Below are 27,722 nucleotides of genomic sequence, written 5' to 3' on the forward strand. Positions count from 1 at the left end.
AAATGCATTTATTTTCATGGGATTTGACATTTATAACTTCAAACTGCAATTTGTGGAATTGAGTGATTAAAAAACATACTTTTTGTCTGTTTCAGCCCTTTCTGTACTTTCTTTTATATCTAATTTCATTTTGAAATTCAGCATGTATTTGTAAAGATACCTTTTAAACTGAGATGTTCGTGTTTGAAAACTGTTGAGTTGTCTCATATTTAGCTGCCCTAAATGTCAATGATGCACTTGGAAATGACATGGCTTGGTTAGTTAAAATTATTCACATGTGTGCAGATGAGCTGCAAAGCAGAATTACTTTGACTGCTTTCCACAAGGCATAGCTAGTGTTTCTTTACTAAACTTTTGCTTATTTTCAGTTATTATAGATGATATAATTCAATGCACTTTGTATCACATAAAGTGTTTCGGAGACCTGCTTTCCACTAGTGGCTGACAGTCTGCAGGGTATTTTTAGAGTGAGCCTACAAAACAAGGGGATTACTGCCTTATATCTCTGCTCTTAAACCTCTTAGCATATTGTATAGTACCATAGTCAGAGTTTGCAGTTGCTGTGGTGTCTGTTGAATTGGGATATTTGCTTTAGAATAGTTATTGATGGAGAAAATGAGGCTTGCTTTCTTTTATTTGCTGAATTTCACAGGTTTGTGAAAGGCAAATGATTTATCTTACATCTGCTAGAAAGAGCATTGCATATCTTTAGGAATAACTTCTGTCTTGCAATGATCAAACTTGTATTTTTGTGACAGTTTAGGAGTCTTAATGTTAACTTTGGTGATGCTTCTGTTACATAACGTTGTGGAATACTGAGTACTGTATTTAATTGCTGCAGTCTGGGGGTATTTATATTTGAAAAGTGTATTTTACAAAATTCTAAGCTTTAGGACAGGGCCTCTGGTAGCTGAACGTTTTAGCCACATAATTGTTAACAGTGTGTTGGAGTACAGTTCATTATTTCATTTCCTGATATTTCATAAGCTGTTTGCAATTTTTAACTCTGTCTTGTGCCAGTAAGATGTTGTTGTCATAGCATTGTTTTTTCCCCTTCTTCCACCCTCATCCATGGTGCAAATACAATTGTCAAGTGCTCTGGAAAGAGTTGTGAAGTGCTTACATGATAACCTTAGTTCAGGTATAAGACTGCAAGAAATCTGATGGATTTGAGAGGATGTCTTGTACCGCACATGATAGCAATGCATCACGATTTCTAAGAATGCTGTCAGAGACATTATTGTCACAGCTCTGATCTCTTTGCTCTTACATAAAGAGTTTAAGGTTGTCATTTCTGCTGTATTTTCAAAGTATGATCTAAATATTACTTTCACTGTTGGAAGGTGAGTTTTCTATAGATGGTATGCTTGCTTCAGTAGACTTTTAGTTATGTATCCAATAATTGATCTTCAACAAGGAAAATCTCCTTAATTGGAACTCTAAATAATAATAATAACAACAACAAAATGTATTTGCTGGCTGAACAAATGAAGAAATGCTTCGCCTTTATGTGTATTTTGATGTCTTAGAATGCTTACTTGTAGTATTGTATTATTAGATGTTAATTGAGTAATGAAAGGGTGAATGGCTTGGAAAGGCATGTGGTGAATAATGTGGTTAGTCAGCCTGTATTGCGAAACAGGGCTGTTAAGGTTTTAGTGAGCATGCTCATACGGTTACATGCCTTCATTTGCTTCAGTGTGACAGTGCTGGATTTAATTAGATTTTATGGGACCTAAACTTACAAAAAGGCTCAAAGTTCTGCATTCAGAATCTGACACATGGGGTGACCTTTTCTTCCTTAGAAGATAAGGGTACTCTGTGTTCTTGTGCTGGTGAATAATTGCAGAGAAGCTGTTGCAGGGCAATTGCAGCAAGTTTTGGCTAACCTTTACAGTAGGCTTGGAGAGATAGGACATTACATGTTTTTGTACTGTGTAAGTGGGAGAGGAGGGGAGAGTGTTTGCTTAGCAGCAATGCTTAATAAGGATTTTTCAGAGAAGTAAACTCCATCCTGGCAGCTTCATAATAGACAAGGACAGACTATTTACCTTGGAAGGAATCAACTTGCTTTCCTAGCTTGCCTCTTTTTCTATAAATGAAATGTTCTTTGTCATCTTAAGTTTAGGGACTCAAATTGTACATTAGAGAGCAAAAGAGATCTAAAATGTTTTGAACTGCTTTTATTTGTCTTTATATTGCAGGTCAGCCTGCCAAACCCAAATCTCATCTCAAGAAAATGGCTTGAAACTAGCATATTTCCTTGTTGATATCCTCGTGTCCTGGTTATAGCCAAGATTTACAATAATGTTGAAGTGCCAGCAGTGAACTATATTTTATTGGAAAAAGCAATGTGAATTACTCTTCTAGAATATGGAAGTGTGGGCTATTAACATTTGCTGGTGCAGGCCATTGTGGATTTCATAATAAGGTTCAGGTTTTCATAGTATTCAAAAGATAGCTGTTAAACATTAATCTGTGGACAGATGTGACCAGGTTGTACTTGCACAAGAACTCAGTGCTTTCTAAGGATACAGATCTTCACAATATGCAGAGGAATGTTTTTGGAGTGTTTTCCTAGTAAGTAGGTTAGGTAAACACACTTTTTTCAACGAGATTAAGATTATTTGCATTTCCTCTTAAGTCTGAAATATCAGGTACCTTTGACAGGAAGAATGCATCCTGATTCAGAAAGCTTTGATGTCAAGAAATGTGAGAAAAACGTATTAGAGATGGATGAGGTTTTTGCTCTGGGTTTCAGCCTCTTTTTGGCTTGGCCCTTCAGCAAATTTCACTGGGGAAGAGCACATAGCTAGCAGATGGTTGTGCAGCTGCTTGGCCCTCACCTGTGTGTGGCCAGCAGGCAATACAGGTATGAATGAGACCTTTTTTTTTTCTTTTAAATTACTTAATCTGATAATATCAAGTTAATTGAATTAGTTGTATATGGAGGCTTGTACATTTTAGAATGATTCCACATTGTTCTTAAAAGTGTATTTCCATGTTTTTTGAAGTGCATGCTTCAAGGAATTTTGTTCATGTATTAATACTACTCCTGGTGATTCAGGCTTGTAGGAGGACTCTGTACTACAAATCAGGAGGATGGCACCCGGAGTGCATGTGGGTGTATGCAGGGTGGGGGAGAAGGAGGGTGTTCCCTCCTGCCCCTGGGTACTCTCTATTTGTTGCAGGCTACAGAGAGTACTTTGTCCTTGTTTGACCCATGACTATCTTTTTTCTGAATAGGTAAATAGGAAACAGTATTAAATTCTGAAAGAAAATAGAAAGTAATCCCAAACCTGCTGAATGGTTTTAAAACACTGACTGAAGACTCAATACCCGTTTTAATCCTTTTTCATTGTAAACAGAAACGGTAACAGATTATTGAATGCAGATTAAATAACCTTTGTGAAGGCTAGTGTTCAGGAGAAAGATAAAAAAATGTTTGTGCTGTTTCTTTTTCCTCAGTGTTGAAACTGTAAGTGGTTGCTTAGTGTGAAATATGTAGTACATCCTAGCTTAAAATCTGACCGCTTGAACTGCAGGTCAGGTACCCAGGTGCCCATATTGTCCTTCTGCCCTGCAGATTCTGTAGTTTGGATTGTCCTGTAGCAGTTTTTGCTCTTCAAGAAGCACCTATGCACAGTGTAAACGAGTTGCTTATCTAAAGGTATGGCTGCATGGGTAAACTCTTGCAAAGCTAAGCTCCAAATTTGCATCATCAGCAGCTTCCTCCTGATCTAACTTCAGTTAATATGAAAGCTTACCCATCTCTCACTGAAGAGTAAATTGCTGGCTTGTGCTCACTGAAGGGTAAAAGTGAACACACTTGTACAGCAGAGCAGCTAACAAGACATGAATTAACATGCTGGTTTATCTTGCAGTAATTTGTTCTGCAGCCATAACCTGATGATGCACAAGGCAGTGAAGCCAAGAGTGCTTCAACATGCACTTTTACCCGTGACAGTGTTGTTTCTGTCTCTGTTGGTTCTGACAACTCTGCCCCTGAGCTGTCAGTGGACTGATAGAGGTGTAAATGGTAGTTTTTCTGTTGGTCAGAAGAATAATGGTGCTGAAGCTCTCCTTAAATTGCCTTTGGAGCTCTGTTTCCAAAATATCTAAATTTGCATAAAAATAAATGGCAACATAAATTTTAAAACTCCTTTGTCTTTTTGATACCTTTTGTAGGTAGATGCTTTGGGAAATGGTCTAATGTCTAGTCTCATGTTGTAATCTCTTGAATTACAAAAGTGGTGGAGATTTTCGTGTTGGGTGAGTGGTTTTGTTTTGTTTTGTTGGGGTTTGTTTTGCTTGGTTCTTTTTCTACAGTGGTCATGACCATTCAGATGCTCAGCTGTCTGCAGTAAGATAACCTTGAAATGTACTGGGACCCAAAGTGGCTCTTTTTCCTCATTTCTCTAGAAGGCTCAGTGCTTTCAGCCTTTGTTGGCAGTTTGTCTCTGATGTAGTGTTATGTTTTGTGATTTAATTAGATTTTGAGTTTCCTATCTTGGCTTTTCACCAGGTTTGTCTTCATAGTCTCAGTTGTCCTCTTTCTCTGGGTCCCAGCTGGATTTGTAAAAGTGAAAAGGAAATAGAGGTTTTGGTGTTTTGGTTTGTCTCTTGGGTGGTTTTAAAATACTTCTAATTACATGACAAAAATAAGTTGCTAAATAAAAAAAATCGAAGTCTGATAACTTTCATCTTACATAATCCCGAAACATAGTATCATACTTTTTACAGTACCAGTCATGCTGTCAGTTTAGTAGAAAATACCCTGATAGCTTATTGCAGCCTAGGCTGGTGTCTGTTGTGTTGGCAAGCACACGGGGTTTGCATGGAAATGTGAAGTGCCCTACAAAGAATTCAAGTAGAAAATGCTCACTCATCTCTCTTTAGAGCTTCTGTGCAGAGATTTTGAGTTCAAGACAAAATTAGTAAAATTTTCAGCACTTAATTGTAGCAATTCATGTGCTTCTCTCCTGAATCCTCGAATATGCAGCCCATGTGAATTGTTCTATTTAACACTTTCCCATCAGGTGATAGCTGTAGTTATGTTGTCCTGACATGCATGTTACCAGCAAATTAGGTTTTTATAGGACAGACTGTTTTGCAACCTACTCATAAGTCTGACATTTCAGAAAACCCAAGTGTGGCCATTGGAGAGAGCTTGCTGGTTGCCTGACCAGAAATTAATTTTGCTATTTGTCAGCATTTCTATCAGATAGAATAAGCTATTTTTAAACTGTTTGTTGCCAACATGACCTCAAAATTAGAACATGTAGGAAACTGGGTTTGGTTTTTGGTGAAAAGGAAATAGTTTGGGCAAAATGCCACTTCAGCTTCTCATACAAAATGTAGTTGAGGAAATCCTATTCTTATCTTCCCTGGGGATTGAGATTCCTGGTCAGAATAAATGTCTGATAAGGCACCAGTCTCATGGGCAACAGTAATGCCTGGGAGGGAGAAGTCCAACAGAATGCTCGCATAAGCAAATGTTATGATAAGGCAATTAGACTGCTGTTTTTCACAAGTGGTACAGTGTTTGTGTGCTGTCCTCAGTCCTTGCTTTGCTATTCACTGAAGTTTTTGAGATTCAGAGTTACCTTGAGATCTTCAAAACTGACACATGAGCCTTACTGCATCTAATTGTATCTGCTTAAGAGTCTGTTGCCTCTTTCGGCAGAGTGGAGTGTCTATGCCCATTTGTCTCTCACTGGAGTGCAAGGTCGGGCAGCCGGGCTGTAAGTCATGTGCTGACCAGTTTCCTGTGCTTTTCACTGAAGCAGCTGGAGCAGTGGTTTTGCTCATCGTGCTGTGGCGCTGCCAGTCTGCAGCAGGGACAAGAGTGGGTGTCTGTCCTTATGAGCTGAGGTGCCATGCAGAGATTTGCTGCAGTGTGTCTCACCTGCCCAAGGTGATTGAATGGCCTCCCTTGAAATTTTGATTCCTTTAGACTGATGCATAGAGTCCTCTGTCTGCAGTTTGTAAAACAGAATACATAACTGATATTGCTGTAATGCCTCTCTAAGCCTTGACAGAGAATAGAAGCTTTGCAACTCTTCTTAAAACTTTGAGAATTGCCTTTGCACATTCAGAGATTTTAAAATGGCTTATAGCTTGTAAAATAAACAAACCATGTTTATAGAAGAGTGTTGTGGCTTAGCCCCAGGTGGCAGCTAAACCCCATCCAGCCACTTGCTCACTCTTCCCAGTGGGATGGGTGAGAGAATCAGAAGAGTAAAAGTGAGAACTTCATAGGTTGAGATAAAGACATTTTAATACGTAAAACAAAAGCCACATAGTCAAGCAAAGCAAGAAATTAGTTCCCGTGGGCAGGCAGGTGTTTGCCCATCCCCAGGAGAGCAGGGCTCCATCCCACGCAGTGGTTACTTGGGAGGACAGACACCGTCACTCTGAATGTACCCCCTTCCTTCCTTCCTTCCTTCTTCCCCCAGCTTTACATGCTGCGCATGGTGCCATATCCTGTGGGATATGCCTGTGGTCAGTTGGGCTCAGCTCTCCCAGCTGTGTCCCCTCACAACGTTTTGTGCCCCGCAGCCAACTCAATGGTAGGGTGGGGCGAGAAGCAGAAAAGACCTTGACTTAGTTTAAACACTCCTTAGCAACAACTAAACCAATGTGTTATCAACATTTTTCTCAGCCTATATCCAAAACACAGCACTGTACCAGCTACTGGGAAGAAAATTAGCTCTGTCCCAGCTGAAAGCAAAACAGAGCTGCTTCAGCTTATTGAGTGGAAAGAAATGTGCATGCTTTTTATTTTGCACATATGTTCTAATCTCTAAATCCGCTCAAGTAAATTCAAGAAAATATTTTGTGTTACTAGTTATGACAAGCATTTTGTAGCTATGAAGGACTGAAGTTAACACTTCTTTATAACTAGATAATTGTGATTAAGAATCCTTCAGCAACTTCCCATCCCTGCACTTAGACTGATTGCTATACCTCATGGCTGTTCTAGGTACCTGCTAGGGTCAGTTGCCTATAGCCTTTGCTGTACATCCCAACCCTTCACTTAATTTGCATTTGGATTTGGGTTGCTTGGAGTGTCACACCTTCCTGTTTTCAAATGCTCATCAAGCAACTTTGAGCACAGTGTTTGCTGTAAAATGGTGTTTAGTGTGGCTGTTTCCTAATGTAGAAATACTTAAGGAATTATCCTGTACGCTGAAAGAATGCTTCAGAATGCTGCAAGACCCATGAATAATGGAATTCAAATGCCAGTGAACTTGTGCGTGTGACTATCGTGCTTATTTGCCCTTAAACAATTAACGTCACCACACTTAAATTTCCCAGTCCTAGTGATATAGTGGTATTTTCTTTATCCATGGGTATATCTTTGAATTGTTACTTCTCTTAAAATATTTCTTTTAATAGATAATGAAAAGGTGGAAGATTCTAGAGAAATTAGCCAGTATCATGCCCCTAAGATAAAGTGGGAACTGACTTGTTCAATTATATGCTGCTTGAGGAAGAAAGTAACAGTTGCTGAAGGAAGTAGTAGGGAATCAGTAACAAAACTCACACCTTTTTGTTATTTTGAATGGCTAAAGTGTGCTATGAGATACAAAACAATTTAGTATTTGTAATTAGTGGTGGGCAGTGATTTTCTATAATGCTTTTAGTTTCTGACTTTTGTGTCCAGCTTTGAAATAGCTGCATTTTGACTTTAAATTTCTTAATGTCAGATATCACAAACTTGAGTGGGTCGATTTTTCTTACTTATGTCAAATAGTTTTGACTGGAAGATACCAGCTCTTTTCAAGGTTTAAAATGGTGTTCCAACTGCTTCTAAAGGAGCTTTCGCTCAAAGGCCAGCTATTGACTGTATAGTAAATATCTATATTCTCTAGTTTATGCAATCTAATGGGAAATAAGCATATATAATCGAATTAGATTTTGCCTTGCGTTCTGCAGCATTTTTTTTTCAATCAAAATGAGATGTCATGGTTGTAAGAAGGCTTCTTTTTCAGGAAAGATGACCAAATCTTAAGAAGCCTTTCAGTATGTCTTCGATATTCCCCACTTTGTATCCCTTATGATTTTACTTCTCTAGGTGAATATCAAGTATTTTTATTAGTAGTAATTTCTCTAATAGCTTCTTGGCTAATTGTAGTTTGAATCTAGTAAGTTGAGCGTGTCTAAAGCGTAGATTGGCTTGTAATTAGAAGTTGATACATAAAGGCAAGTGTATACAAAGTTTTGAGTTCTAGGCTTTAGAAGTGTATTTGCAGCGCTGTCTTCCCCTTTTGAAGAAGTGCATTTCTCAGTTAAGCATAAGAATTCTGCCAGTAGACTAAGCACGGGCTGGACTGTTCCCCTCAGTCAAAGCGTGAACCTATCTCTTGTACTTAATGAACAGCGCAAGCACCTGCTTTTAGGAGCAGTTTTAGAGCTATGAATCCTTGCCTTGTGTGAGTGCCTTGGAAGCTTTTGCTATTGGTGTCCTACTTGGTTGCTTTAGGTGGGTGTTTAAATATGGGGAGGCAGGATTTCATGTGCATCACTCTTCAAAGCTCTCTGTCTGCTATTTTAGGAAACCTTATGCTCCCAGTAATAGTTATTACTGGGTCTAATGCTTCAGTTGCTGTGGAAAGATGTTAAGCAAGTAATGTGGATTTGTGTTTTCCATTTTGAAGTGAATATCCATCTTTCTCTGAATCTGTGTCTAAAATATTTTTCTTTCACAGGTCCTTCCATTCATCTTTGAAAAAGCTCAGGATCATTTGTCATGATAGTGGTTGACCCGAAGTGGCTAAATGTGTGTTTGGTCCCTATTAGCAGTATTCTTTTTTTCTTCTTCTAGGACGTGAAAATCTGAGAAATGAACAAATTACGGCAAAGCTTTAGGAGAAAGAAAGATGTCTATGTGCCAGAGGCCAGCAGGCCTCATCAGTGGCAGACTGACGAAGAAGGCGTTCGTACTGGCAAGTGTAGCTTTCCTGTTAAGGTAAGAGTTTCTGCCTTTCTTTTGGATATCCATGAGGTACTCTTGCCATGAATTATTATTTGGGGAGTTTTGGCAAGCATAAGCCAGAGACATGCTTCATTACACACAGACCTATTTTACAGTCAGCTCTCATTGCAAAGGATGTGGCTTTTTTCTTAAAACCAGATGACTCACGTAACAAATGCCTTGGAAAATCAGTCTGAGATATCCTACATTATTATCTAGTTGAAATAAATCATGTAGCTAGGTAGAGGAGTAATACAATATTTGTCTTCATTTTTCTGGAAGGTCAGAAATGATAGGCCTCTTGGATTGCGTGGAAAGGTACTCAGTTCTCTCTATTAAAAGTGTAGTTGTGGTTACAGTTTGACTTGTAAGGTAAGTGGTGGGCTGTGCTTGGAAAGCAATCCTTCCTCCCTCTTGATAATTGAAAATATTGTCAAGTAACACCTGAGATTTTGACCAGTGCATGAGGTTAGAAGTACTTGCTAACTTCTGGGAATGCCTCTGTGCTGTGATTTTGTGTGTGTGTATTACAGACTATTAATGCATATGAAACTGAAATTACCTTTTAAAATTCTGATAACTCATTCCAGATTATCAGATATTACAAATAGGTATTTTCTTTTTTGTGTCCAATTCTCCTTCCTCTTTATATAAGAAACAATATTTTAATATTTTAGAATAGTATTTAATATTAATACTTAATAAATACCAGAATAAAAAGAAATATAAAATTTAGGGTGGCTTGTTGCATATGCTCCCCTTTCTTCCTCAGGGTACACTAATAGTAGATCTACAATACATTAGAAGCAGATGACGCTTGGGGAAAGCTAATGAGTTAAATATCTATGTACAAGGAACACAGTCTATGGTTCTGACACCTAAGTTTTCATTAGTTTTTCTCTGTATTGTACTTAAAGTAATTCTGTCTGATAGTTAAACATGTGATGTTGCTAGGTGGAATTCTTTGAACTGTTTCGTATTTTTGTGAAGTTGTGGATTGGTATAGATATGTGGTAAGTATGAGATAACTTTCACACAAGGTTAATGCCCTGCTTTACCCTACTAGAGTTGCTTATGTGTGCTTTTACATATACTCAAGTATATACAACATTTCTAGTTCATGGCTGCTTGCTTATTTTTGTCTTGTGCTATTTTTCTGCTAAGAGGAAGGAACTGTAATTCAGTACTAAACAGAGATGGTGTTTTGCCAAAGCTTTGAAAGTAATTGCTCTGTGAAAGCTCAAACTTAGATTAAGGTTTAACACTGTCTAGGAGAGAACAGAGTTGTAAGTTTGAGTCTGATTATTTTTTCATAATTTAGGTATTACACAGGTTGAAAAGCAAAGTGCTCAATTTCTAGGCATTTAGTTTTAGTCAAACTTTTTCAATCCTTTACTGAACACAAAGGGTGTGAACCACTTCTCACTGTTCAAAGACTGACTTTTTTAAAACTCTCAGTCAGGACTTGCACTTCTAATGACAAGTACTTCCTGTATTTAAATGAAGCATTCATCTATTCTGGGCACATGTACCCAAAGTCAAAAAAGGTTTTGGCCTATTCTGTGGTGAAAAGGTGTAGAAATGGATGAATCTTTGCATCCTGTCATCATAATGGAACTTATGTGCACTCAGTAGTCTGCTTTTAATTTGCTGGAATTAATTTAATTTGTTCTTTGGAAAAAAATGCTCTTAAGGTAAACATAAGGTACGTTTCTTAATTTGGTCAGAATGGTAGACTATTAATATTTAAAGAACTTGCAATTAGGTGAAAATGTAAATTCAGAACAATTTGATAGTAAGAGGCGTTTTATCTTATTTGTTTAGAATTATTGTCCAAAATAGTATGTCTTGGTATGGACAAAGTGGAAATTTTTATAAGGCTTGAGATGCAGAGTGGGTGTTAACTGGTGTTTAATAGATAGAGACAGGAAGTATGCCATTGTGAGGGAACGAGATAAACCAGATGTGGAGTCATCGCTTTAGTGGGTGGTACTGTATTTTGCTCACAGAAAGAACTTTGTGCTATTGAAGGAGAGTATCCTGTTATGGGTATTTTTTGGAAATTCATATATTCCAGGAAAAGTATGCAGTCTCCTATGTCCTTAAATATCTGATGGGGTGACTTTTCTTCCTGATGCTCCTCAGTGGAGCAGAACAAAGTGAGATATTTTGGGAAGAATGGTTAATGAATAGGAATGCATTCAAATCTGAAAGATAATGAATATACCTTAATTTTCCTTTAAGTTTTGCAATGGGAATTACAAAGTGGTCCATTGTCTGTAGTGTAGCAGCTCTTAATATGTTGGGGGGCAGGGGTTAGCCTGTTCTTATTTATTATGGTTTGCCTTGCCCACTCTCTAAAAATCATTGTCTGTAGGAGCTCAAAGCGTAACTGAGTAGCAAGACCAGAATCTGGCTTTCACAGGGGTGGTGAAGACTTCACCTGTATTTAGTGAAGACCTGAGAATTCTTGACAAATGTTGCTGCAGCTGTCTGTAAGATTTTCTGTTTGAAAGTAAAATAGACTGGTGTAGTAGCAGCCAGGTTGTGGGCTTTGTTTCTTCTAATGCTTGCTATTTTATTTAGGTAAGACTCTAATACTCTTTTTTTTTTGAGATCAAGAGAAGACTAGTGCAAACACGTAAAGGAACGTTTGCCCTTGGTTTCTCTTGTAAAGAAAAGATCTCTTAAATTGGTGTGGTTTTTAACTTCTTGCCTTTGGGCATTTATATTTTGCCCAGAGGTTGGGTGTTTGTAGAGTGCTACCACAGATTTATCCTTTTTTAGACATTACAGAGCATGTGGAAGCACTTTGAAAGTCATGTTGCAAGTAGGATTTCATCCTGCCTTCAGGCTTCATTCTGTTAGTGTTGGACAGGGATTCCAGTAGCTGCTCATTCATTGTGTTTGGAGGATGCTGTACTGCAAACAGATTTAATGTTACTGAAAGGTTTTCTCTGTTGACGTGTTTCTAGAAGCTCTTCCTGTGCTATGTCCACAGCTGATCCCTATTTTTAAAGTCCTTAAGTGTTCTGTTGGATTTTGAGCAAATCTGATACATCTATGGTTCATCTTCTCTTTGGGAGAGAAGATACTCTGTGGAAAGTAGGGCAAAATTCCTGTTATGTTCCTTTATGTTGCTTTAAAATTCAGGGAAGTAGATTCGATCCACAGTTGGTTCTCTCCAGTGCTGTGCTCATGAATTTGGAGGTGGTAATAATCATGGATGCATACTGTTCCTTTTAGTGAATAGCACTCTTTTTTGTTTTAACAGTCTGTTCTTCAACTGGTTGGTGAGGCTGTGCTGCATGTAGCCAGCTATTGATCATATTTTCTCAGTCATCTTAGTGTGTATAGATGTAATTACAGATAGTTCTTCTCTGTGTTGGAAATCTAACCACACTTGATGTGGTAACCTGACACTCAAAGACAGGGCCATGCGATGGCTACTGACTTTGCTGTACTGCTCTCCTATGTAAACTGCTTTGAATCCACTAAAGTTAGATTGAAAGAAGAGCCAAGGAGAGACAGGTCCTGTCTGTTAGCAAAGGTATGAAAAGGATGTTAAACTTGTTTTTAGAAAAGTGACTTGCACACTTTTGCTATTCCATTGGAAATATAAATGATGTTGCTCTCCTAACTTTGGTGGCGTGGAGGCATAATACCTTGCATGTTTTATAGATGTTTGACAAGAGTTGCCCCATTATTAAATGTGGCACTGGTACATGTGCTGGAAAGTCTGTGCAGAAGTCTATTTTCAGGGAAAAATTCTTTTCCTCTGTCCTAACAAACTGAAAAGTAAATACTGTGTTTCAGTAGTGAATCCTTCCTCTGAGAGAAAAACTGTGCCAGCTACATGCAATACATAGGGGCCTGAGATGAAGTGATTGTATTTAAAACTATTCAGAAGCTGAATATTCTAACAGCCATTACAGCTGTGCTTATCAGTGCTGTACTTTATTTATACACAATTTTATACATTATAACTGCAACAAATGAAGTTCATTGACATACACATTTTCAAACTTGCTTTCTTGCTCAGACACTACCTCACTGAAAACATGCAGCTGTTCTGCGGTATAATGACTAAAATATTTGACACTAGGGCTTCTTTTGTCTGAAAAGCCTTTTCGAGTGTCCCTCTGGGTAAGTGGTTTTCATTCATACAAATGCACTTTGGAATAACTGGCCTGTGAAATTTATATCAGAAAAATTAGGTCATTTCCTTTTACCTTAGAGAACTAAACAAACCAAACATTTTCCAGTTCTTGGTGGTTCTGACCAAAAGGATGTGTTAAACAGAATATTAACAGCTGGTTGCTACCTGTTCTTCTAGAAGATACAGCAGTTGTGTATCTTGGATAATTTTTGTTCTGTCACTTCCATGTTTTTGGTAGTCAGTCTCTTTTAACGTTAAGGCATCTAAGGCTACTATTGCATATCACCTGCAAGTTTACATGCATTTTTTTATTCCACCTGGAAGACTGAAGATGTCAGTGAAAAAGCTGGTGTGGAAGAGTAACAAACCACATTTCTATCTCTGGCATCCAGGGTTTGCTGCTGAGTACCTGGTGTCATTGGAGTTAGCCTTTCTGCTGAATTTGATTTCTGTGTTAGTGTTAACAAATAACGGTTGTATGGATACAGTTGTACTTTGGTGTATAAAAGAATTGACTTTTCAGAACAAGTCTCTTGAACTATTTCCTATCTAACCCTTGCTTTGATGGGAGATGTTTGGAAGACACTGTATTACTTTATATTCAAGAAGAGACAGAAGGAAAGGGAGCTACTGGCACAAGCCCTGTAGTGTATCCTCACTGGGACCTGTGAATGTCAGTTCTCATCCCTGGGGTCCCTGTGTTTGGGTTGTTGAGCTGTACATGGTACTGCTGAAATCACCATCAGTAGGAGATAGGCCATTTCGGTCACTTTGCTTTGTGCTCTTACACCACTTGTGGCTGCCCAGTTGTCCTCTTTAGTTTTGGAATTTGCATATTGAACTGTATTGCTTAATGTCAAATTTATAAATCTCATATTAAAAATAACTTCTTCTTTTTAATAAGTTCATAAATACAGCTTGCATGACATTCTGTTTCTCCAGGTCAGAAAGACTGGTACCAGCACAGGTAACTGTGGCTTTTATTTTATGTCTTAAATGTACTTCTAGTTTGAAATAATAGCTGTGAAAGAATTTACCGGCGTGATGCTGAAGTGCCTTTAAGTTAAGCATGTGATATTTTTCACTGTGAAAGCTTGAGGTCCTTAAATGGTCTTTGGAAACTATGTTAAGTATTTTTAAGAAGTTAATGTGACAAATCTGCTGATTTCTGAAATGTTGCACAGCCTTACACATTAAACACTAGAAATCTCTACCTTTGAAGGCCTGATGTTAGCAATGAACAGTAACCATTCCTATTGAATGCTAACCCTCAGCAAGCAATGGTACATTTTAAAAATCCTGCAGCATTTAACATCACAGGAAAAAGGCTGGAAGACAGCTAATTATAAAAGATGGTGATTATAATGGAAGCTGTGAAGCTTACCACCAATATATTCCTATACATTTTTGTCATGGCAGAAGGAATGTAAGGCAATCCCTAATCTTTAAACTTTTCACCCTTGTGTTCAACCCTTAGTTTTGTTTGAATAGCCTTGCAGACAAGAAGTTTTAAATGAAGCTTCTTGCTGAGTTTTAAAAACCTCCTGTCTTTGGCAAAGGTGAAATTCTTAAATAGTTTAATAAGCTTCACATTGTTTTAAAGATAGGACAATTAAAATGGTTTGAACGGCCTTGCAGAAATATTTATTTTAAATGTAATTTAGCTGTTGGAAATCAAAAAGTTCTTATTGGGTTATACCTCTTAATTCTGTTTTTTAAAATTAGGAGATATCCAGTGTCATACATGGAAACCAAATTTTTTTCAGGAATTGAAAAGGTAGAGTGTGCACCTGTGCAGTGTGTGTAAAAAACTTGGTGGCATCAACACTAGATTTTCCTCTATTTTTTCTTTTCCTTTTTTAAAAGAAAGTTTGAAATTTGTTAAATAATGCTGAATTCCTGGAAAGATAGGAATTGCACATCAGAGCATATAGTTGAAAACCAAAGTCTGACAGTACATATGTGCAACTGTGAGGGGACTAGGAGAAATAGTGTGTTTAAGCCTCATCAAGGGAAATTTAGGATATGCATTAGCAATAACAATTCAGCAAAATAACATCCCTTTCTACAGTGAGACGTGTAAACTACTGGGTAGAAGGTCTCGCTTACTGATCTCCAGTTACAGAAATGTCATAATACTTCAAGGCTGACTTCTCTGATGTAGATGTGGAAGTAGATCCTGCCCTGAAGCAAGTGCTGTCCTACATAACCTTCTGAGTTTCCTCTCTGCCTCATTTTAGGGATTTGTAAGAAAATTAAGAACATAGCATTTGTGTATCCTGTATTGAGCTTCTCTACTTCATCTTCAATATTCCTAACTGGAAATGTTTGCTATTCCCTCACAGTGTTGTTTCTGTTGACAATGATAAAGGCCATGTGAGAACCAGTATGCGAAATGCACAGTGTGGCTCTTAGGTGGGTGTGATGTAAAAAATAAGGAGAACTACTGATACAGATACTGCTTTAGATTCTTTTGATCTCCTCTACAATTCCTGTTTTTGGGGATTTAACAGGTTGATGAGACATTTTGATTTCTGGTTACATGTGTAGCATCCTAACTAACCTATAGCTTTGACTAAGCAAAATTAAGCTTTGTTGATGCTTAATCATAGAGTTTCTGTTGTCTGTGCTTCTGTAGCTCTGTCTGAGCAAACTGAGCAAAATCTGTTTCAAACTGATAAATTTAGAAAGCAGGAGCATGAGTTTGAGAGGAGAGAAATAAAGTATTGAACATTGGAATGTAAATCTTAGAAGTCAGTGGAAATAGCTCAGCGTTAAGACGTATCCAGGATTTCTGGATTTAAACTTACGTCTACTTGCAAGACAGCATTTCACTCTTAAACTTTGGAGCTCAGGCTTTAATTCTTGAGCAATGCCAATTCTAGAAGCATATCAGCATGTGCAGATGTCAAGTAGTCAGTCTTACTGTTGCAAATAATACCCCAGAACTTACACAGAGGAAGAAAGAAGAATGTTGTTGCCTCTAGGAAAAATACCAAGAAATGCTGGTGTGCTTCTCTTTGTGGCAGCTCGTTTCCCAGCACAGGACACCTTGGCCAAGACTTCAAGTAACCTCATTTCCTGTGTCCGTGTAGTTTCAAATGTAATCCAAAGAACCTAATCTGTTACTGCAAATAAAACAGTGCATTTGAATATCTGCTGATACTCAATTATTTGTGTAGCTGAGTCTGTTTCAAAGAGAGGCTGTAAAAGCATATCACCAGACATGAACAAACAGAACTGGCTTGAGTGAGTTGTCCAGGTTGAAGGAGCTCTGGTGAAGGATCTTCTTTTTGCCGGCTGTTATTGTTGAACTTTGAAACTTCGGAAACTGAGTCAGCCAAGTATTTGGGAGAGAAATGAAAACAAGAAGATCAGGGCAGTATTGCTTTTGTACTAGGACACAGATGGTGTCCTTTTATTTCTGACCTGATACATCAGCCCTTGATGTTTCAGTAGGAGCAATTTCAATAGCATGTATTTGGGAGAAGACAGTAGGAAAACTTCACCAGAAACACTTGATATGGTAACTTGAGTTGTTGGTTTTTAGATGAAGTTGGAAAAAGGTTAAAATGTTGAAAAAGAATAAAGTTTCTCAAGCACTTTTCGAATTCTAAGGATGCTTTGCTGTGTGCCAGTTTAACTCGTTCCTGTGTCGACTGCTTTATGTTTGGCTTGAGATTGATACCAAACACCACCATCAGCAAAAGAGAACATAAAAATAAGTGATGAAGAGAGGAAGTTTTTTGGTTTTTGTTTAATTGGCTGTACCATAATCTCATCTTCTTTTGGCTAAAAATGTTAATATAAGCAGTGCTTCTATTTAATAATGTTTACATTAGGGACTTTCTCCAACAGCCTCTGAAAGAATTTTATTTGGATTCGAGCTTTTATGTTATGTTACTCTGTATGTGGACTCTGCCCACATGGATTTTAGCTTTCTGTAAAAGCACTGGCGGTTAATTTCTGGTATAACGATTAAATCTCTTACAGAACATCTTATGTCCGAGAATTGCTGATGTCATGACTATCATTCACTGGTTGCTATGGAAATTAAGTAGGAGTGCATTCAATATTAATACTGCATTCCTGCTATGTGCATTTTCCTGATGGAAAAGTACTCACTTTCTCCAGGAATGCAAGCTGCAACAATCCCTTGTGACAAGAAATGCTCTTTGCAAATATGTCATGAGTACTCCTTTCCTTACAGTTCTCAAAGTCATCATCCACCACAGCATGACTTAGGCAGTTCACATGGATTTCTGTGTATACCCAGTACTTATGTGTCCCAGTCCTTGAGTGTGTTTGCGGTAATGTGCTGTCGTGGATTTGCATGAGATTTTACTTGTATAGGACAGTTGCTGCCCAGGCACTTCAACAGTATGTTTCTTCTCCTTTAGTTTGAAAGGGAAGTTCCTTTCAAAGATCCTTAAAGGTTGTGTATAGAAGTGTGGGATTTGTGTATCTGCTTTTTAAAGTGGTTTCTGTGTAATGTCTTTCCGGCGATTTAATGACAGAGTTTAACAATAGTTTATTTTTCTTAAGTCCTGAATTCTGGTGTTTAACTTTCGTTTCAGGCTCTAACTAGTAGCTGCATTTCCTTTATTAAATTTTGAAATGTCACTCATAAAATTCTGCTGCACTAGTAAGTTGAGCCAATATTTCAAATTTAAGGCTAAGTTGAGATACATTTACGATTTAACACTTGTTTTTAAAATATAAACACTAGAAGAGGTCAGTCTTTGACAGAGTTTTTTGCCAATTTTCTTGAGAAAATATTTTTTCTTTGATTACAATCCATTAAAAGCCAGATAAATATTGTAGCACTGGTTAAATACAGGGGCCATGTATATCTGCTCTCAGACTGATGGGGAAAAATTTTTTAGAAAGAAGCTTGAAGGCTTCTGGTTATAGACTTAAAATTTATGTTTACAAGAAAGAAAAGTATATTGGCACATATAAGGAATTAGCACACCACCACTCCATCCCAGAAAAAGAAAAAACCAAAGCAAGAGGAATTTTGAAATTGCCTGTAAAATGTTCAATACCAGTGAAAATGATGAGCTTCTGGTGCAGTGGCAAGAACAAGGTTTTTTTCATTTTTTATGAAGGGCTAAAAGTGTAACATGTAAATGCAAACAAAGCACCTTTTGTCCTCTGTATTATAAAGAAGTATTGTGTGACAGTGTAATTTATTTTATAATTCAGAATTGATTAATGTCAGTGAGGTCTGTGGATTGTACCCTTTTGGTGTGGATAGATGCACTTGATATGTGTAATAATGTCTCCATTCACAGGAGTGGAAGCAGTATTGACAACTGCAGCTAAACTTGCCATCTCCAGCAGCAGTGGCATGGCTGATTGCTGAAAGTTGGAGCATGGGACTTGAATAGAGGTTTGGCAACACAGGGGAGAATGGTTGTCTGTTTTGAAGTGTGACTTGAGGCAATATTTACCCTGCTCTGTTTCTGCCTTTTCCAAGCAAAAGGCAGGTTGCCAAGTACAGGGGCTGAATGGTTTGAATCTTCAGCTGGAAACATTTTGGCTACACTGGAGTAAATGAGATGTGCAGATAGGTCAGGAAATCTGAAAGTTGCCTTCTTACATGGATGATACAAATGGTCATGCAAACTAGATGGTTCATTCCTTACACATATTTTTTTTTCTGTCCAGTACAGACCTCAGTCTTGCTCCTGTCTATATCACTCTCTTCTTAAACAGAAGTTACCAAACCCAAAACTTTCTCATGACAAATATGTACAACAGAATTTCTGCATCTCTGGAACTTCTCCCAGAGAAGTCATGGCACAACTGAGTAGTCGTTGATGTACATATGTACTTCCAGACACATAGTAATTGCATCTTTAGTTGTTACTGTTTGTGTCTTTTTAGGATTAAAATGTTCCACTTTGTGTTCTGGAGAAATGAAGATGTTGCACAAGTGTTCAGCAAGCTCAACTGAGGGAGTACAGTTGCGGTTTTGGCAGCTCCAGCATTCAATTATAAAGCCTCAGCCTCACAGAGCTCATTTTGAAAAAGCTCTAAAGAGTCAGATCTCTTTTATTTACCTTCTAGTTTCAGTGCCATTTATTTTTCAAGCTGTTCTCCAGCTGTGAGGGCTGATTTAAATGAAATTCTTCCAGAATTGTTTCATCCACATTTAACTCTGTTTAAAAAAAAATGCCGCATAGTGAGATTTAATGCTGAAGCTCTCTGTCACTTAAGATATTTTAAATCTTTCAGCAGTGTAATGATATCTGCTCCTCTTCTGGAGCACCTTGCCTTGCATAAAAAAACCTCAACTTTCCAATTTCTTTTAAATCCTTGAAATGGTCTTGATTTTCTCCATATAGTTGAATCTGTTCATCTAAGGGTGCTTCAATATGGTGCTGTGAGTGAAGTGTTTTTTTTGTCTATCTAGCTAAGTCTAGTATCCTAGTTAATGAAAGAAAATCTAAGAGATTTGAAATGACTCATGACAGAATAGTCTGTTATAGAGTGCAACTTCTTAATAGGTTATTAAACTTGGGTTTACTATTGCATTAAATTACATAAGCCTTGATTCTGATATTTTAAAACCACTTATTCACTCTCTAGCTAGCCTAGAATCTAAATGCCAAATTGCATACAACTCTTATAATGGCAAGTAAATTGGGGAAAGTTTGTTTCACCTGTAGCTCTGATTACAAAACTTCAGAAAGGTTTTGATAGTTTCTCTTGTTTTCTTCAAGAGTTAAGTATTTTGAATAAGGATATGAATTTTTCTGAGAGAACACTTCCTTTCACTATCAAAAAGAACTATGATTGGAAAAGGCAGGGAAATTGGAAAAATTAAAGCTAAAAGGTAGAGTGTGAAATTAAACTATCCATAGTACCCTGAACACTACACTCTGACATATTTCTTGTAATTGCTTTCTCTATAGACTAATATTCTGGGTTGTAAATTTAAAAGCTTTGAAACTTGGAAGTTTCTATTCACCGATGTGTAGCTAGGGTTTTTTTTTTTAAGTAGTGCTTGGTAAGATGAATACGTAGAAAACACGTTTGGTTTTGTTGGTTTTTGGTTTTGTTTTTTTTTTTACCCCCCTCTTTTTAAGAATGATGAATGTCTCAGTATCCACATAACAGCCTGTTGTTGTAATGAAGATAAACAATTTTGGTTTACAATTTTAAGAAAGGAGGTAGTGGGCAAATTTCTCATATTTGGACATTAACATTCAAAAATATTTGGTCATCTTACTGTGTAGTGTAATTCGGTTTTCAATACTAAATATATTTATCATTATTAAAAAATAATTTATTCACCATCATCTCTATATTGATGTAAGGTTTTCATGTTATGCTAGTAAAAAAAATTACTAAAGCTCATGATGAATAAGCAGGAAAATACAGTTTTTAATACTTTTCAATTACGTGTTTTCCCCTAAGGAAGGAAAGTCTGTCTTTCCCTCAAAATTTCTAGTTGTATTACACTGTTCTCCTGATGCTGGTGCCCCCATATATGTACACAGTCAAATCTTCAAATGCATGTTCAAAAGAAGGCTGGCAAAGTGCTGGTAATGTCTATCACATCAGCTGTACTGAGATGAATTCAGAGCTTGGATTCATCAAAACCCAGGGAGTTTAAGGAGCTGCTATTAAGCTTTTCTCCCCATACTTTTTCCTGCAGTACTTGGGACACGTCGAAGTGGATGAATCCAGAGGAATGCATATCTGTGAAGATGCTGTGAAGAGGCTGAAATCTGTATGTATATTTGCTTAATGAAAAAGTTGGCACTGGGGCTGTGAGCGTTACTGGAAAGGTCTGTTCGGCAGCAGTGCTCCAGCTAAAGACTGAACTTTTGACCCATGTTAGGAGTAACAGTTGGCCAGTTTGAGAGCACTGCTGCTCTTGGGGGGACATGCTAATCTGATGATGAGAGGGAGAGTTACAACTGTTCTTTCTACTTGCAGAAACTATTTGCAAAACAAATGTGTAAAAATTCTCTGTGACCTTTCAGGCTAAGTTGGTACCCACATGGGACTTCAACCATTGGTTTTTAACAGCTTCTCCCTCTCTCTCTTTTCTTCTCCCCCTCTCTCTCTTTCCCTATGTTGCTTGCCACTTTAATAGTGACTTAATTCACCATTATTATAAAAAATATTACTTGTTTTAGGATGCTTTTTTTTCTAATGCACTGCAACATTGTAGTCATGCATGAAATAATCTGGCTTGCATCTGCTCAAAGTGGCCTGAAGGCTGTCTAATTCTGGTATGTCATGAAGTGGGCTGCTCTTAGTTTGGCTTCTGTGAACGTTTGCTCCTGTAAATGGCACTCGTTCAAAGCTCTTTGTATTTCTGTGGCTCATTTGAAGAGGTCGTCATCTCTTTCCTGCAGTAATACTACCACAAAATCCTGCGGAAATAGCAAACTCCAGAAAGGCAGTGATCAGTCTGTCAAGGAACTGAGGCTTTAACGTCATTGAAAAGAACAGGAGAAAGGACATGAAAAACTTGAATTTTGAATAGAGATGGAGAACTGCAAGCCTTGTCATCACTTCTCTTGTATGTTTTATCTATCTACATTCTTCAGTATGCATTTAGTGGAAGAAACCTTTGTATCCTTGCAGCTCAACGAGATTACTACAAGTCTGTCAAACCCTTCTTCTGCACTTCTACTGACTTAAAATATGTGCCACTGGACATCCCTTGTCTTTCCTCACCAAGTCTGAGAGCTCAAATGGCTTCCATCTAAACCTGTTTATCCCTTCTTCCTACCACACAGCAGAGGATTATAGGTTATCTTTTCTGCCTTCTGTTGTGCTGTAAAGTGTTTGAATTGGTTTAGTGCTCTGATTAAAATCAAGTCTTTTCATTCTTTTCTTAGCTAATGTATAGTAACCTGTTAAAGCCACATCCCATCTGTTCCCATTCAGTCCACAGTGATTAGTGATTGATTTTTATTAAAAAGGGCCACACAAAATAAAAATTAGTTTCTTTGTCCTGTGGATTTAGTTTACGTACCTAAAAGTGCAAGTACTGACCGCATAATCAATTGCATCCATTTTTGTCTCTTTCTGATTTTTATTCTCTCAGAATACTTTCTGTTAGCACACCAAATGGCACTGCAATATCTACTTCATGCAACTTCTCTCATTCTCTCCCCTGTGGAGCTATGCTATGAAGTAGCTGTTCTCTAGTTTATAAAAATCTTACAAGTCCACAAGCCAGCTAAGTGTAGCTAAGCCTATAATTAATGAGACATAGTAAAAGCATAGCACCCAGTTTCTTCTGGAATCTGGATTTCCAGGACTGTGATTCTTGATCACCTGAATGATTGATTCAAGTGTCAGACTTGGATATCTAATTTTTACAGTTGGTCAGCATTTTCTGAAAGTAAATAGTAAAGTTTCCCTATTCCATGTTATGTCATTATTCCAAATTGTGGATGGCATGAATTTACCCATTCTCTTAAATTAACATTTTTCTTTAGATAATTTTGATTTCTTCTGCTGTTTGATGTGTGTACGTACACCAGATACAGGTGTGCATCTCTTACAATTGCTATTTGTCTCCTTTGTCAGTGTTGGAAGTTGAGAAGTAGAGGTGAAATTCTCTTTGGGCCCCAAGAGGAAGATTCAGATTACTGAAACTACTTTGTGTGCTTTAGTTGTTAGACTCTATCAGATCCGAGGTTAATTTGGAGCTCCTCACTGCAATTCAAGCCCTGCCCCTCACCCCCAGCACATGGGTTTTAAACCAGGGGCATTTCTTTAGGACATCACCATTCCTGGAGGCTCTTTTCTGTATGAGACACTCTCTTAATTTAGCAGAAGCCAAACACTGGGTGATATTTCAGCATGTGAGGAATGTGGTAAGAAAACAGTTTGTTCTTCAGGTAGTCTCTTGCTTTCATATTATGTAGTTATTTTGATGGGCTTTCTCTTGGTTTTGAAAGAATTACAAGCTTGAGCTGCAGTGCTCAAACTGGAAGACTAGCTTAAGGGAAATTGGACTTCACTTTTAAAGTGGTTAAATGACATTGAAGTGTATGTGGTCTATTTTAAACTTTATTCTCTGCAAGTAAGGTGTAGGTTTTATAAATCCAGTCATTAAAAATTAGAATTGTTGAAATATTTGTATCCTGTAGCTTCCAAAAATTAAGTTCTCTCTGTCTTTTCTTATTTTAATAGATACATTTTTGCCTCTTAATTCTTGTTGTAGAGCAGTTGGCAATTCATTTTGGGACCTGAAGACTTTTCTTTTATAGGACTGATTACTGGATTTTAAAACATTTTATGGAATTTGCAAAGAAGAATACAGAACCGTGTTAATCTTGACTTTAGGAATAGCTTAATTACTGCTTTGCTTTTTGAAAGAAAAGATGCAAAAAATATCTCTGTCTCTTTATTGTGGGAAATAACCTTTCAGGGATTTTTTTATTACCTGCTCCTTTAATGTGGTGTAATTGCTTTTTGAGCACTGCATCTTGCAGAACTTGCAAACAATTGATGGTGAGCATTTTATTCAGATGTTGCTTAATTGACAGCTGAGTACAAGAAGCCACTTCTAGCTCAAGAATCCCTCACCCACACTGTACTCTGTTGTTACAGTTTTCGAGCTCTGAAACTGCACACCAACAATACTGTAATTTTCTGTCTGATGAAATGGCATCACAGTCTCATTAATAGATCAGAAACCCATGTATTCAGCTATTAGTCTATTATTAACATGGGTTTATATTATCAACAGAACTCGCATGTTTCCTTAAAAGAATATTACCAATGGAACTTACATTATTGCCTTAGTAGAGGTATATTGCTATCTTTGTATACATTTAATATCTGATAAGATTCTTGTAGATGGACATGAAGCTCTAAATGGTTTCTTCAGAGCCATTTCACCAAATTGCAAATATTTAGTGCCAACTGGAAAGTAACTTTAAGGGCCTTAAGTGCATTTTACTCAGGTGTGGGAACATCATATGAAAAAAAGTGTACTCTCTCATGTCATATTTTGATTTTAAATCGGCTTTAGTTTATAGTATTGGTTTCTAACTTGCCACTTTTTGTTTTAAATTATGCATTTGTTTTAATATATGTTCTTGTTTTAGCAGGTAAAGAGACATAATTTAATATTTTAAAAAGTGCATTAGTTATCTCTAAACTACATTAACTTAGTGTTGTTTAAAACCCATTTTGCATGATGCCTTTTCCATTAACCTTGTCTAGTTTATTTTAAAGAATAATCTTGTTTAACAACCATTTTTCTGAGAGCAAAATTAACCATTACCTAAAAATGAGGTAGCTTCTGGTGAATCTCTTTAGCTTTTGCTGTCTTTAAAAAGCTGTTTTTTAGTGTAATGCAATAGTCATTGCTCAACTTGGCAGCAGCATCCAACCCCTTCTCATTATGTACACTACATTGTGATTAATTCATTAGTTCCCCTCCTAGTGTTCAGCATATCCTGTCCAAATACATAACTGTTCCTGCCTCCAAAAATTCTTAAGCTTTTCAGCTGACTGAGCTTGGAGATGTTCTTTATACAGTGTCTGAGTTGACATAAATATGTTACAGATACTTGGTAAAATGTTCTGTGGAAGGACATTGGGCAGAGAGGGACACACCAGCAGGGCCAGGAAACGCGAAGTTGAGACTGACACTCCCTCCTTAACTTGGTGTTTCCTGGATTTTGTTGGCTTGTGTCAGAACCATAGCTTTGATTTAAATGTAACCTTGTTTATCAATCAGTTCTCCTGACACTGCCTCAGGATATTTGTGGCAATACTTTTAATATAATAGTATCAGTGATGAACACGTTGGGATTGCACAGTGTAAATATGGGGTCAGGGGCCGTCACAGAGACACTCCCTGTCTGTTCTGCAATTCTCCACCTCCTCCTCATTACTGCTATAGCAGAGCTTTCTTACAAGTGAAGCAATTTGGAAAGATAGCAGGAACAGGTCTATGCTTCACACTGGCTTCCCTCAAACGCGGAGCAGCATATGGCTGTGCTCGCAGAGCACCAGGCCTGATGAAGTGTTCTCTCATGTAGTTTACTTTCCATAGTCTGGTAACAAAATAAAGCTAGTAAACTAAACTGCATGCAAATATGCTTAAAATTGTGTGCTGGCATTTTCTTAATGTGGATTGGGCAATCAGTATAATCGCTTTCCTGAAGAAATTTAGGAAGCTGTAGTTCAGCTTTTGGTATCTTTGCACTTGCCTAACTGTCTCTGCCTGCCTGAGCTGATTTTAAAGGCTGTTCTACCAATCAGTTCAGAGTTGTAGGATGAATAACTAGTATTTGTATAAATATTGCATAAAGCCTTGGAAGGCTTTAGAGAAAGAGGTCTCATTTGTATTTTAGTTTCACCACAAGATTAAGATGAAATTCCTTGCTCTTCAGAGAAGACTGCGTAAGATGTGAAGCATAAAAGTAGGATGTAAACCAGGGCAACAAACAAATGGCATAAAATGCAGCAGTACTTACCCCTGCTTTATATCAACCATACATGCTTCTCCAACATACAGAACATTTGCTTTGGGGAAGAGTGATCAGTACAGAGCAAACTTGACTGCAATTCTGGAGTTAAAACTTTGCATTTCACAAGAACCTGTACAGTATTTTACTTGTTTAACCACCATGTCTGCTGCCAAGTTTGGTTTGTAACCTAACCAAAAGGGACTAAACAAGGGAGAGTAAAAATAAAGTAACCACTTTGCATGAAATTGGGGCTGAGGTTTTCTTCTTTCCACCAATTTCAGGGCAGTAGCTCATTAGAATTGTGTGTGTGCCCTTTGATCTGCATTTTCATGGGATTATTTTCACATTTGCCTGTCGCACCTTCTCATGGATAACTCTAAAACCCCCTTCCTTTCCCTCCAAACCCTATTCTTGTGTGTGCTTGTTGGTTTGAAAACCCTGGGACATTTTAGCTACCTACAGTAATAGCGCTCGACTTGTCCCCCCTGTTCCTCCAGGAAAGGAAGTTCTTCAAAGGCTTCTTTGGAAAAGTAAGTTTAATGCCTTGTTTGTGCTTGCACTATAAGGAGTTACATCCCTGGTATAGCACTGCCATAAAATCAGGGTGTTGAGGGTTCCTTAATCCATTTCAGAATGTTTGCTTCTAAACCAGACTTGGAAATATTTTGATCAAAGAAAGAATGTGGTTTCAAAAGTAACCTGAAACAGAAACTTAAGTATCTGTGGACTGTATCAGAAATCCAGTGTTCTGAAGTGATTTGGTGTTGCTGAAAAAATAAAATTTTCTTTTTTAACCCTTAAGCTTATACCAACCTACATCACCTGGGCAAATACCTACAGAACAGTTGAGGTCTGTGCCTTGTAAGTGCTTCATGCTCAGCTGCCTGGCAGCATGAATTGGTCCCCAAATATTAGCATTGGTGCCATCTCTTAAACCTTCCTTTTTTGAGCACAGTCCTGATTCAAAGATATATGAAGATGAGATCAGGCTTTCACCTACTATGTTTACCTAATTTCAGCTCAATCTACAGTTTCTGTCATTGCTCTTGTTTTCACAAGGACCATGTCTTAGATAAGAAGAGAAGCAACTCTTTGTCCTTATTAAGAATGTGCTGCACTGGTGGCTGGGAGGTTTTATTCCTGCTGTATACCTTTCTGCAAGGCAGAAAGATCTCTCTCTCTTTTACCTCTCATCTGTTTCCTACCTCTGTGTTTAAAATTTCTGTAAAACCTTTAAATCCAGGTTTCATATGGAGTTATCTAAGATAATGGCTTCTGAAGTATCTTCTTATAAAATGAAACTTTGCTTAAATAGAAACTAACAGGTTTGTGACTTTCATACATGCTGGTGTCTTTTGAAGCAGATTATTCTCTGGTCATGGATTGGTTTTGACTTTGCTTGGAGAGCAAGTAATGTTTTTTCAGCTGATCCTTTTTCACCATTCAATCAGATAGTGATGCATGTCACATAGGGACATCTGTTTCTCCAATTCTGGTTTCTTCCTATGATCTGGGAAAGCACACATCCAAAGTGTAGTGATGGTGAGGGGCTAAAGTACAGTAGATGGCAGATTGGTCAGATTAATCAGAACAGTCCTGTGTGCAAATCAAATCTTAGAGCTGAAATTTAGAAAGACTGGACCCAAAGTGCTAAACTGAAAACAAACAGCCCCCCACCTCAACCTGATTAGATATGTTCTCTCTGCTTGTTGGTAGTAACTTATGTTAGGATACATATGAAAGCAAAGATGTAAAAGGAAAGGTATTTGCATAGCACTTAGGTAAAAATCTTTCTTTGACTTTTTAAATTATTAAATATGCCATCTTCCCTATTACATCTTGGTTGATATTTAATGAGGTCTAGTACTTTGCCACAGCATTTTAGATTTCCTTTCTCTTGTATTATAATATTTTGACAAAGAAGGACCTACTTCTACTTCAGCCTGTGAATTTCATTAATTAGCACTGAAACCACTTAAATCCATAGTGTTTAGATATCCCCACAGCTCCAGTATGGCAGTACCTGTATTACAGCTTTGGCCTACAACAGGAGCTCACATCTAGGGAAATCTGCAGAAAATGGGACAGCTGTTCTCTTATTAATATTTCTCAATTA

At 37.6% G+C, this 27,722-nt stretch overlaps 1 protein-coding gene across 12 annotated transcripts in view; it reads left to right on the plus strand.

The window, feature by feature from the left end:
• The window catches only part of NUMB (NUMB endocytic adaptor protein), a 92,945-nt gene that overhangs the window by 49,350 nt on the left and 15,873 nt on the right, over nucleotides 1-27,722 (plus strand). For 6 of the 12 annotated variants that reach the window (XM_042048020.1, XM_042048019.1, XM_042048026.1 and 3 more), the window contains exons 2-4: nucleotides 8,831-8,974; nucleotides 20,809-20,883; nucleotides 26,059-26,136. In XM_042048020.1, coding sequence (XP_041903954.1) covers nucleotides 8,849-8,974; nucleotides 20,809-20,883; nucleotides 26,059-26,136 — 279 coding nt within the window. In that variant the 5' untranslated portion in view covers nucleotides 8,831-8,848. The remainder of the gene's footprint in view (nucleotides 1-8,830; nucleotides 8,975-20,808; nucleotides 20,884-26,058; nucleotides 26,137-27,722) is intronic. The other 6 variants (XM_042048024.1, XM_042048029.1, XM_042048025.1 and 3 more) reach the window with 2 other exon arrangements.

This window comes from Corvus kubaryi, unplaced genomic scaffold, assembly GCF_017639235.1.
Source record: "Corvus kubaryi isolate FWS band 111438036 unplaced genomic scaffold, C.kubaryi_AGA036_p1.0 66, whole genome shotgun sequence".
NCBI classification, from domain to species: Eukaryota; Metazoa; Chordata; class Aves; order Passeriformes; family Corvidae; genus Corvus; species Corvus kubaryi.